At 47.8% G+C, this 12,727-nt stretch overlaps 2 protein-coding genes across 21 annotated transcripts in view; one reads left to right on the plus strand and one right to left on the minus strand.

Annotated features, from left to right (window-relative positions):
• PLEC (plectin) overlaps nucleotides 1-10,647 on the plus strand; it is a 218,105-nt gene extending 207,458 nt beyond the window's left edge. For all 19 annotated transcript variants that reach the window (XM_040433171.1, XM_040433172.1, XM_040433180.1 and 16 more), the window contains 3 exons: nucleotides 147-7,041; nucleotides 9,645-9,776; nucleotides 10,302-10,647. In XM_040433171.1, coding sequence (XP_040289105.1) covers nucleotides 147-6,440 — 6,294 coding nt within the window. In that variant the 3' untranslated portion in view covers nucleotides 6,441-7,041; nucleotides 9,645-9,776; nucleotides 10,302-10,647. The remainder of the gene's footprint in view (nucleotides 1-146; nucleotides 7,042-9,644; nucleotides 9,777-10,301) is intronic.
• LOC121001939 (serine-aspartate repeat-containing protein I-like) lies at nucleotides 7,310-8,913 on the minus strand. 2 transcript variants are annotated; one of them, XM_040433212.1, is made up of 2 exons: nucleotides 7,768-8,913; nucleotides 7,310-7,349 (listed from the first exon to the last, which is right to left on the minus strand). In XM_040433212.1, the coding sequence occupies exon 1, from the start codon at nucleotides 8,821-8,823 to the stop codon at nucleotides 7,792-7,794; it is 1,032 nt and encodes a 343-aa protein (XP_040289146.1). In that variant the 5' UTR covers nucleotides 8,824-8,913; the 3' UTR covers nucleotides 7,310-7,349; nucleotides 7,768-7,791. The 2 variants fall into 2 exon arrangements, with proteins under 2 accessions (XP_040289146.1, XP_040289145.1); XM_040433211.1 differs by lacking the exon at nucleotides 7,310-7,349 and adding an exon at nucleotides 7,551-7,679.
• Nucleotides 10,648-12,727: the final 2,080 nt, after the last annotated feature.

A 12,727-nucleotide genomic window follows, 5' to 3' on the forward strand; every position in this document is an offset into this window, starting at 1 on the left:
CATCCGTCTTCAACTAGTGCTGGGTCAGCAGTAGATACAGTTCCTCCTCATAGTGGGTCCTCACCATCGCCTTGATTTCCTTACATTTACTGAATCTCTGTTGTTTTATCTTCTTTTTTTAATCAATCTGATGGGTTTGCCTACAGATGGAGATCGCTCAGAGAGAACAGCTACGTCAGGAAACCCAGACCCTCCAGAGCACGTTCCTGTCTGAGAAGCAAATATTGATCCAAAAGGAAAAGTATATTGAAGAAGAGAAGGCCAAACTAGAGAAACTCTTCGATCAAGAGGTCAACAAAGCCCAAAACCTGAAAGCTGAGAAAGAGCGTCGGCTGCAGCAGCTGGAGGAAGAGAAGAGACTTCTTCAGATTACCATGGATGATGCTGTTAAAAGGCAGCTTGAGGCAGAGGACAAGGTGCGGCAGAAACAAGACGAGCTGCAGCTTCTGGATAAGAAGAGGCTCGAACAAGAGAAGCTGCTGGAGGAAGAAAACCGAAAACTGAGGGAAAGACTAGAACAGCTGGAACAAGAACATAGAATAGCTTTGGAGAAAACAAAGGAGATCTTGATCCACAAAGAAACCATCATTACCCAGACCAGAGCCGTGCCAAATGGAAGAGATTCAGTTGATGGGTCCATTGAAAATGATGAACAAGAAAATGCATTTGATGGCTTAAGGCAGAAAGTATCTGCCAACAAACTGTATGAGGCTGGTATACTGACCAAAGACCTGCTGGATAAACTGTCCAATAAGCAAGTATCCGTAGATGACCTCTCTCAGCGCGAAGACATAAAAAAATACCTCCAAGGGAAGAGCAGCATTGCAGGGCTACTACTCAAACCTAGCAATGAAAAGATAAGCATCTACAACGCCATGAAGAAGAAACTGGTCACCCCAGGCACTGCACTCATCCTGTTGGAAGCCCAGGCTGCCTCCGGCTACATCATTGACCCAGTGAGGAACAAGAAACTGACGGTCAGCGAGGCAGTGAAAGAAAACGTTATTGGCCCAGAAATACACAGCAAGATGTTGTCTGCAGAGCGGGCCATCGCCGGTTACAAGGATCCTTACACTGGAGAGAAAATATCACTCTTCCAAGCTATGAAGAAAGACTTAATAGTGAAGGACCATGGAATACGACTGCTGGAAGCCCAGATTGCCACTGGTGGAATCGTAGACCCAGTCAATAGTCACCGTCTCCCTCTGGACGTTGCCTATAAACGAGGTTACTTTGATGAAGACATGAGCAAGGTCTTATCTGATCCCACAGACGACACGAAGGGCTTCTTTGACCCTAACACACAGGAGAATCTCACCTATTTGCAGCTTATGGATAGATGTGTGATAGACCCAGAGACAAAGCTGTGTCTTTTGCCACTAACTGACAAAGCTGGGAAAGGAGAACTGGTCTACACAGATTCAGAAGCCAAAGACGTGTTAAAGAAGGCCACAGTTTCTGTCCCATTTGGCAAATTCCAAGGAAAAAGTGTCACCATATGGGAAATTATTAATTCTGAATATTTCACTGAAGAGCAGAGGCGTGAGTTACTAAGACAATATAAAACTGGCAAAATCACTGTGGAAAAAATTATCAGAATCATAATCACTGTGGTAGAAGAAAACGAAAAGAAAAAGCAGATGTGCTTTGATGGTATAAGGAGCCCCGTCCCAGCAGCAGAACTCGTGGACAGCAAGATCATAGATAATGACCTGTTCAACCAGCTCCACCAAGGCAAAAAGTCTGTAAAGGAGGTTTCTGAGGTGGAGTCTGTGAAAAGATATTTGACTGGAAGCACTGCCATATCTGGAGTCCAGGTGGAGAAATCGGGTGAGAAACTGAGCTTCTATGAAGCTATAAGGAAGAACCTTTTAAAGCCAGCCACCGCGCTCAACCTGCTGGAAGCTCAAGCTGGTACGGGCTTCATCATCGACCCTGTAAAGAATGAACTACTCCCAGTAGACGAGGCTGTTAAGGCTGCAATAGTTGGCCCAGAATACCATGAAAAGTTGCTGTCTGCAGAAAAAGCTGTCACGGGCTACAAGGATCCTTACACCGGGCAGACCCTGTCCTTGTTCCAGGCTCTGAAGAAGGGGCTCATACCGAAGGACAGCGGAATTAGACTCTTAGATGCACAATTGGCAACAGGTGGCATAATTGATCCAGTAAACAGCCACCGGCTCCCACTGGAGATTGCTTACAAGAGAGGTCACCTGGATGAAGAGACAACTAAAATTCTGTCCGAGCCAGTGGATGAAAACACAGGTTTCTATGATCCAAACAGTCAGGAAAACCTTTCCTATGCACAATTGCAGAAGAAATGCAAGGTGGACAAGAAAACAGGTCACTTGTTACTACCCCTGTCCGAACAGGCCATACAGTCCCAACAAGAAGAGATTTACACCGACTCTCAAGCCAAAGAAGCCTTTGATAAATCAACAGTTGAAGTCCCTGTTGGCAGCTTTAAAGGAAAGACAATTACTCTGTGGGAATTGATCCATTCAGAATACTTCACAGAAGAGCAAAGAAGAGAGCTCCTCCGTCAGTATAAGACTGGAAAAGTCACCATCGAGAAAATAATCAAAATTATGATTACCATTGTGGAAGAAACCGAGACCAAGAGACAACAGCGCCTCACATTCACCGGCCTCCGGGCTCCAGTTCCTGCTAATGAACTTCTGGAGGCCAATGTTATAGATAAAACCCAGTTTGAGCAACTAAAGGAAGGCAAGAAGTCAGTAAAGGAAATATCAGAGACCGACTCTGTCAAAAGATACCTCCAAGGCAGTGACTGCATAGCTGGAGTCTATATAGAAGAGAACAAATTGAAAATGAACATCTACCAAGCCATGAAGAGGAACCTGCTGAGGGCCGGAACTGCTATGGTTCTCCTTGAGGCACAAGCTGCCACTGGTTTTATTATTGATCCAGTAAAGAACCAAAAATTCTATGTGAATGAGGCCGTGAAAGCTGGAGTTGTCGGACCAGAGCTGCATGAAAAGCTGCTGTCTGCTGAAAAAGCTGTCACAGGGTACAAAGACCCTTACTCTGGTAGAACTATCTCTGTTTTCGAAGCTATGCAAAAAGGCTTAATTCTCCAAGACCATGGTATACGCCTCTTGGAAGCTCAGATTGCCACTGGTGGAATCATTGACCCTGTTCACAGTCACAGAGTCCCAGTAGAGGTTGCCTATAAACGAGGTTACTTTGATGAAGCCATGAACAAGATCCTTGCTGATCCTACTGATGACACAAAAGGGTTCTTTGATCCCAACAGTCATGAGAACTTGACCTACTTGCAACTGAAAGAAAGATGCATTAAGGATCCAGAGACTGGTCTGACCCTACTCCCTTTGAAGAAAAGTCAGAAAACTGCAGAAGTTGAAACTAGTAAAGTGTACAGTGAAGCGGAGACCAAGAAAGTGTTTGAAGAGACAACGGTGGACATCCCAGCTGGAAGCATGGCCGGGTCTTCGATGACCATTTGGGAGCTTATACATTCAGATCTTCTTCCTCAAGAAGAAAGAGATCGGTTGATGGCAGAGTTCCAAGCTGGTAGACTGACCAAGGAGCGCATGATTATCATCATCATTGAGATCATTGAGAAAACAGAGATTATTCGACAACAAGAGTTGCATTCTTATGACTTTGTCCGCCGCCGCATTACAGCTGAAGATATGTACCAGTCTAAACTGATAACACTGGAAATGTACAGTATGCTTAAGCAAGGAACCAAGACTATTTCAGAAATTATCCAAATTGAGACGGTCTGGAGATACTTGTATGGAACTGGGTGTGTTGCTGGTCTACAGATGCCAGTCTCTAAGGAACCCGTCAGTATTTACCAGGCAATGAAGAAGGGATTTATTACACCTGAAGTGGCTTATCAGCTGTTGGATGCCCAGGCGGCCACCGGCTTTATTGTCGATCCAGTGAAGAATGAATTGTTGACTGTGGATGAAGCTGTAAGAAAGGGAGTAGTGGGACCTGAAATCCATGACCGTCTTCTGTCTGCTGAAAGAGCTGTAACTGGATACAGAGATCCTTACACCGAGCAGATGATTTCTATCTTCCAAGCCATGAAGAAGGATTTGATTCCATCTGACCAAGCTTTGAGATTGCTGGATGCCCAGATAGCTACAGGGGGTATCATCGATCCCCGCTTTGGATTCCACATTCCAAATGAAACTGCCTATTCACATGGCTATCTCAACAAAGAGACTTTCGATAGGTTGTCGGAGCCGAGTGAGGTCCGCAGCTACGTGGATCCTTCCACTGATGAGAAGCTCAGCTATTCTCAGCTTTTGAAGAGGTGCCACAGGGACGAAAAGAGCCATCTCCTTATCTTGCCACTTGCAGACAAGAGGAAATTAACATTCAAAGGTTTAAGGAAGGAGATCTCCATGGAAGAACTGATCAGATCTAATATCATGGATGCAGCGACAGCTCAGCAATTACAGGATGGCCTAACATCTATTGAGGAAGTCTCAAAAAATCTGGCAAAGTTCCTGGAAGGCACAAGTTGTATTGCTGGTGTCTATGTAGAAGCTACAAAGGAAAGGTACTCCATCTACCAAGCTATGAAAAAAGGCATGATCAGGCCAGGCACAGCATTCGAGTTACTTGAAGCTCAAGCAGCTACAGGTTACGTCATTGATCCTATCAAGTGTCTGAAACTGGCCGTGGAGGATGCGGTACGAATGGGCATTGTGGGCCCAGAGTTCAAGGATAAGCTGTTATCAGCAGAGAGAGCGGTGACTGGCTACAAGGATCCCTACTCAGGAAAGCTGATCTCTCTTTTCCAAGCCATGAAAAAAGGATTGATTCTAAAAGACCATGGCATTCGTCTGCTGGAAGCTCAGATTGCCACTGGTGGTATTATTGATCCAGAAGAAAGCCACCGTCTGCCAGTGGAGACTGCATACAACAGAGGTCTGTTTGATGAGGAGATGAATGAGATCCTCTCAGATCCCAGTGACGATACTAAAGGATTCTTTGATCCCAACACAGAGGAAAATCTAACTTACCTTCAGTTAATGGAAAGATGCATGATTGATCCAGCTACCAATCTCTGTCTGTTACCCTTGAAAGAGAAGAAGAGGGAAAGAAAAACGTCATCCAAGTCTTCAGTCCGTAAGAGAAGAGTAGTCATTGTAGATCCAGAAACTGGGAAAGAAATGTCTGTGTATGAAGCTTATCGCAAAGGACTTATTGACCACCAGACCTACATAGAGCTCTCTGAACAGGAGTGCGAGTGGGAAGAGGTCACCAGCTCCTCGTCTGACGGTGTAGTAAAATCAATAATCACAGACAGACGGTCAGGACGACAGTATGATATTGATGATGCCATTGCCAAAGGTCTCATTGACCAATCTTCCCTTGACCAGTATCGCGCTGGGACTTTATCCATTACGGAGTTTGCTGACATGCTCTCCGGTAACATGAGTGGATTCCGTTCAAGATCATCCTCTGTGGGCTCTTCCTCCTCCTACACTGCCAGCCCTGCAAAACGGGATCAACTATCGCCTTGGAGCGATCCCTCTGAAGAGACCGGCCCGATTGCTGGTATAGTAGATACAGACACATTAGAAAAAGTCTCGATCACTGAAGCCATGCACCGCAACCTTGTAGACAACATAACTGGTCAAAGACTACTGGAAGCTCAGGCGTGCACTGGAGGCATCATTGACCCCATTACAGGAGAAAAGTTCTCAGTTGCTGATGCAGTCAACAAAGGTCTAGTGGACAAAATCATGGTAGACAGAATCAACCTGGCTCAGAAGGCATTCAATGGCTTTGAAGACCCAAGAACGAAGACAAAGATGTCCGCAGCCCAAGCATTGAAAAAAGGCTGGTTATATTATGAAGCTGGACAGCGTTTCTTAGAAGTGCAATATCTCACAGGTGGCCTTATTGAACCTGAAGTCCCTGGACGCGTCACTCTAGATGATGCCCTCCGTAAGGGAACCATTGACTCACGCACAGCTCAAAAACTGCGAGATGTCAACACTTATTCCAAATACCTTACTTGTCCAAAAACCAAGCTGAAGATTTCCTACAAGGAAGCTATGGAGAAGAGCATGGTGGAAGATGGCACTGGTCTAAGACTTCTTGAAGCTTCTTCGCAATCAAGCAAAGGTTACTATAGTCCCTACAATGCTAGTGGTTCTGGTTCAGCCTCAGGTTCTAGAAGTGGATCTAGATCAGGCTCAAGAAGAGGCAGCTTTGACGCCACAGGCAACTCCAGTTTCACAATGAACTTCTCGTCTTCCTCCTACACCTCATCCAACTATGGCCGAAGATATGCAAACGTCCCTCAAGATGCACCTTTTGACGCAGCAGAATTGGCGAACGCACTGTTAACCCTACGTCTAAGCTGCAGCCAGGAGTCGAGAAGAGGGCTGGACACGCTTGTGGCCCTCGTCCCTGGCCTTGTATAGATAAAGCAATATGCACCCTAAATCCATGGACTTGAATCCTTGTTCCTGCTCTGCATGTGGTGAAGCTTTAATGGACTTTATTTTATAAATATCTATAATTATATCTCACTTTAAGCCTCTTTCTAATCGTACTTCACAGCAGCAGTGCCTGAAATTTTAACCAAAAGTAGAAAAATGTAATGATTTTAAGCAGCTGAATGTGGTTCTTTATGATATAATTTGTATATTGAGAGATGACTACGAGAACACTATTGCCCGAGTCTGAACCCTCGCTCTAACAGATGCCAATGCAGAGCAGCAACCACCCACCGCCAGCAATGAACACTCATCCCCCACCCCAAGATTCGGCATGCGGACTGGCACTACAATAATTGAAGCCTCAATACCCTGAGAACCTCTTGCCTCCAACTGCTGCCTGTTGTCATCCATGATGACCTACCTCCTGCTCCTTCTCTTGTATGGACAGAAGCTGCATCCTTCCTGCACTGAACAGTAGCTACGGCCGCACAGAGATCCCACTCTCCCAGCTCATCCTCCTCCTCATCCCTCCTACCGTCTGCCCTTCATTCTTGTCTTCCAGAGATGTCCTGAAGCCCCAGCTGTAAGTTGCTTGTGCTCACCCTTTTCCTTTCAAGATGTCTTTTGTGTGAACTCTCAACTTTTTCTTTCTTTTACATAATTTCCATGATTTTCTGCACGTCATAAGTACAAGGTTCCCGTAGTGCAGATGCTGTGGATTAGGGAGCCCCCTGTATTGACGCCATTTCTGCTGGAAGCGACCAGCGACCAGCGGGGTCGGGGGCAGATTCTTACATCTCATCCTCGTCTATAACCTCCTGTAAGATCCATAGAGTGTCCATGGACTGGGCTGCACACGCACCAACCAGCAGGGACCTGTCCAGTGCACACACGGCAACCAGCAGGGACATGTCCGGTGCACACACAGCAACCAGCAGGGACATGTTCGGTGCACACACACCAACCAGCAGGGACCTGTCCGGTGCACACACGGCAACCAGCAGGGACCTGTCCGGTACACACACGGCAACCAGCAGGGACCTGTCCGGTACACACACGGCAACCAGCAGGGACCTGTCCGGTGCACACACGGCAACCAGCAGGGACATGTCCGGTGCACACACGGCAACCAGCAGGGACATGTCCGGTGCACACACGGCAACCAGCAGGGACCTGTCCGGTGCACACACGGCAACCAGCAGGGACCTGTCCGGTGCACACACGGCAACCAGCAGGGACATTTCTGGAGCACGCCACCTGTAGGGACCTATCTGACACCCACCAACCAGCAGGGACTTGAGACCTTCATGCACTAGTGACATAATTGTGTTCATTAATGTGGACCCATCCTGTCAACACTGCGACTTCCTCCTCTGCCTCTGTTTTCTCTTGTTTCCGCCTCTTCCTCCACTGTTTTCTCTCCTGCCTTCGCCGATCCTTCTTCTGTTTTATCCCCTGCCTCTTCTGTTTCCTTCGCTGATCCTTCTTCTGTTTTCTCCTCTGTTTCCTTCGCTGCCTCTTCTTCTGTTTCCTCCCCTGCCTTCGCTGCCTCTTCTGTTTTCTCCTCTGTTTCCTCCCCTGCCTTTGCTGCCTCTTCTTCTTCTGTTTTCTCCTCTGTTTTCTCCCCTGCCTTCGCTGATTCTCCTGTTTCCTCCCCTGCCTCTTCTTCTGTTTTCTCCTCTGTTTCCTTCGCTGCCTCTTCTTCTGTTTTCTCCTCTGTTTCCTTCGCTGCCTCTTCTTCTGTTTTCTCCTCTGTTTCCTCCCCTGCCTTCGCTGATTCTCCTGTTTCCTCCCCTGCCTCTTCTTCTGTTTTCTCCTCTGTTTCCTTCGCTGCCTCTTCTTCTGTTTTCTCCTCTGTTTCCTTCGCTGCCTCTTCTTCTGTTTTCTCCTCTGTTTCCTTCGCTGCCTCTTCTTCTGTTTTCTCCTCTGTTTCCTCCCCTGCCTTCGCTGATTCTCCTGTTTCCTCCCCTGCCTCTTCTGTTTTCTCCTCTGTTTCCTCCCCTGCCTCTTCTTCTGTTTTCTCCTCTGTTTCCTTCGCTGCCTCTTCTTCTGTTTTCTCCTCTGTTTCCTTCGCTGCCTCTTCTTCTGTTTTCTCCTCTGTTTCCTCCCCTGCCTTCGCTGATTCTCCTGTTTCCTCCCCTGCCTCTTCTTCTGTTTTCTCCTCTGTTTCCTTCGCTGCCTCTTCTTCTGTTTTCTCCTCTGTTTCCTTCGCTGCCTCTTCTTCTGTTTTCTCCTCTGTTTCCTCCCCTGCCTCTTCTTCTGTTTTCTCCTCTGTTTCCTTCGCTGCCTCTTCTTCTTCTGTTTTCTCCTCTGTTTCCTCCCCTGCCTTCGCTGATTCTCCTCTGTTTCCTCCCCTGCCTTCCATGCCTCTTCTTCTGTTTTCTCCTCTGTTTCCTCCCCTGCCTTCGCTGCCTCTTCTTCTGCTTTCTCCTCTGTTTTCTCCTGTTTCCTTCGCTGCCTCTTCTTCTGTTTCCTCCCCTGCCTTCGCTGCCTCTTCTGTTTTCTGCTCTGTTTCCTTCGCTGCCTCTTCTTCTGTTTTCTCCTCTGTTTCCTCCCCTGCCTTCGCTGATTCTCCTGTTTCCTCCCCTGCCTTCCATGCCTCTTTTTCTGTTTTCTCCTCTGTTTCCTCCCCTGCCTTCGCTGCCTCTTCTGTTTTCTCCTCTGTTTCCTTCGCTGCCTCTTCTTCTGTTTTCTCCTCTGTTTCCTTCGCTGCCTCTTCTTCTGTTTTCTCCTCTGTTTCCTTCGCTGCCTCTTCTTCTGTTTTCTCCTCTGTTTCCTTCGCTGCCTCTTCTTCTGTTTTCTCCTCTGTTTCCTTCGCTGCCTCTTCTTCTGTTTTCTCCTCTGTTTCCTCCCCTGCCTTCGCTGCCTCTTCTTCTGCTTTCTCCTCTGTTTTCTCCTGTTTCCTTCGCTGCCTCTTCTTCTGTTTTCTCCTCTGTTTCCTCCCCTGCCTTCGCTGATTCTCCTGTTTCCTCCCCTGCCTTTTCTCCTATGCTTTCTCCTCTGTCTACTCTTCCTATGCTTCTTACTCTTCTGGCTCCTCTTCCGTCCCCTGTGCCTTCTTCTCTGCTGCTTGCTCCGGTCTCTGCCTCCTCCTTTGTCTTCTTCACATGTATCTTGTATGTTTCACCCTGCAGCCTCCATGTTGTTTCACGTGTGACATGTGACTTTTGCATGCTCTGTGTATAGGGTTTGAGTCCCACCACCACCGATTTCGTGGATTACCCCTCCTGTGATCCTGGGCTCACCATTTTCTGGACTCCCCAGCCCAAACTGGAGACCTTGACCCCCACAGAACCGCCTGTGCACCCCAGAATCCAGGTAACTGCCAGATGTGGGGGAGCTGCTTCTATTTAATCATTTAAAGGGCCGGTCCTCTGTAAATGAAGCGTTATCTTCAACATTCTAAAAAAAAGCTTGGTGTTGTGTTTTACAGTTTCCAATAACTCTGCTTGCTGTCAGTGAAGGGCAATATTAATCATTTGCATACAAAGGCTGAAACCTGTCGGGACCCGATACACAGGAGCACAAATCTCTCTCCTGGACTCCAGACGAAATCTCATCCGCACTGATACCGTGTAAAAAAAAAAAAAATTTAATTGACAGCAAGCAGAGATCTTGAAAATGAGGAATTGAAGTGTCAGAGTCTGTTAGAAAGTCGTAGAGGTTTCCATTTTACAATGATGCAGCTTTATATAATTGTGGGGCTGGTGACAGTGTAAGGACAACCCTCCTCAGGAGATTGGGGGGGGCACTGGTGCGTTATAAGGGTATAATGTCCTGCTTCCATGTGCCGCACATTTCCATTGGCCGCTCCTCATCATCTTCATTCCTTTCATTTTGTAGAGAATCTGGATGTACCATCTGCCCTGGGATTCCCCCGGATAGGGGCCTGACCCTCCCACCATCTGATGTTTGAACCTTCTATCCGGTCTCCGTGGGGCTTCCTGCACGTTGTCCCCCCCCCCCCCCCCCCCCCTCAGACTTTCACTACACCCCGTCTTGTGTCCCCCTTTCTTTCTGTGGAGACCATAGCACCGGCCATTCTGTCCACTACAAGCCTGTCGACGTCTGTCCAGTCTGTGCACCATGGGGTCCAGCAATCAAGTGCATGTCCTCACCCTGCCAAGCAGCACCGCCGACATCGCAGCCATAGCCTCACTGTGTCTCACCCACATCCCACCCGCGGCGGCCTCCAACTGCGGGGTAGAGGCCAGCCTTCATTCGTGTTCATTCAGATAATCAAGGATGACTAGCAATTAGTGTTTCTAATCATGTATATAACGACCTCAGCGGTGTAACTGACCCTCAGAGGTGACGTCTGCCACCGGGTGTCACCACTGGGGGGCGCTGTACTAACACTAACGACAAACTGTACATACAAAGAGCTGTTCTGCCTCTCTCAATGCAAAGATTCAAGTAAACTGATATGAAGTACAAGACTGTGTGCACGTGTCCTGCTGCGGGGCAATGGGGGAGGGGCATTGCACCAACCTGGGGGACATACCATCCAGTGTACACTTCAAGGTACTTACCCTGTACTGATCCACATTTAGAGCTGAAGTCCCTATTCTGCCATTATATCATATCCTATACTCCACATACATCCAGAGCTGCATAATAATTATATAATCCATACACATCAGAGCTGCACTCACAATTCTGTGCTTAAATTGTCGTATATTCCAGTCATATCCAGAGCTGCATTCACTATTCTGTTATAATGGCTTGTACTCTAGTCCCATCCAGGGCTGCCGTTACATCATGTCCTATACTCCAGTCCCATCCAGAGCTGCAATCATAATTCTGCTGTTACATCATGTATTACATAATCCACACACATCCAGGGCTGCACTCACAATTCTGCCGTTACATCATGTCCTATACTCCAGTCACATCCAAGGCTGCATTCTGCTTATTTCTTGTGGGACTGCAGGAAGGCAGCTCTCCCTGCGTGCTGTGTTTTGTGGGGGTTGTATCGGGGGGGCAGTGGTCCTCTCAGATCTCCAGTTCCTCCCACTAAAGGAGCTGAGGCGCCAGTACTTTGTAAACCTGCATTAACTCGCCCCCATAGGTGATCTACAAAGGTATTCACACCCCTGGGCTGTCATGTGCACCAACTAAGAGAGAGCGCTCAGGACTTACCTCTAGCTTGTGGACTGTCCTATGCCAGCCAGGGACAGCTCGCAGGGGCCCCAGAGCAAGACGTGTGGCCCTCCCTCCACAGGATTAATGTATTCTACATATGAGCACTGTATAGCCAAAAGTATGTGCACCCTGACCATCAAACCAGTACCAGCTTGTAGGACACCCCATGGGCAATCATCTGTGGGAAGATCTGGCGGTGAATGGGGATTTGTGGGGTCAGGCCCTGATTTCAGGTTTGGTTGAGGTCCGGTTTGTTTGCCACCATTTGAGTTCCTCACACCAAACGTTGCCCCATGTCTGCATGGAGCTCGGGGGGGGGGTGCACGAGGGTGCAGTTGCATCGGCAGGGCCCGCACTATGGGGCCTCTTCTACAGATCTTATGAGGGAGTTTTTGTCGTGATGCCAGTTGCATTTCAGCAACGAGGGACTGGGTCCCCCTATGTAGAAGGTGATGTGGACCCCAGGTGTAGGATTGCCAGAGTGGTTTAAGGGTTGCCTATAGTGTACCTTTAGGTGCGGCTTTTGCACTTGTCACGGTGCTCCTGCCTGGATAAACCCAAGTGTGGTCATCCGCAGCAGTGAAAATAGGGTTAAAGGTTGAGGGATTTGGTAGAAGAAATGGAGTCCAGACTTTTATTAAGTTGAAGCAGCTTTACTTTGTTTCTTGATGAAAGTTTATGTAATCTGCCAACTTTGTCTTGGTCATCAGCAGAGTTTAGCTAAACTTCTGGCAGGCAAACATGTTCAGCTCTGCTACAGCTGTACTCTTTCAGCTCTGCTATGCTGGCTGGATTAAATAGTAACTTTTTCTCTTGCTTTCTGCTGCAACTTCTCTCTTTGTTTGACTCTCTATAGCAGGGATCAGCAACCTTCGGCACTCCAGCTGTTGTGAAACTACAATTCCCAGCATGCTTCATTCATTTCTATGAGAGTTCTTAGAAGAGCAGAACAAGTATGCATGCTGGGAGTTGTAGTTTCACAACAGCTGGAGTGCCGGAGGTTGCCTACCTCTGCTCTATAGTTTAGGCTTACCAGGGAATCTTTCCCTCTGGCTCTGAAGCTCTTTATTTCTCTTTCTTTGAGCCTAGCCTAGCAGAAGGTGCTCTGCTGACTGGCACACAGC

Source organism: Bufo bufo, chromosome 5, assembly GCF_905171765.1.
Source record: "Bufo bufo chromosome 5, aBufBuf1.1, whole genome shotgun sequence".
Lineage (NCBI taxonomy): Eukaryota > Metazoa > Chordata > Amphibia > Anura > Bufonidae > Bufo > Bufo bufo.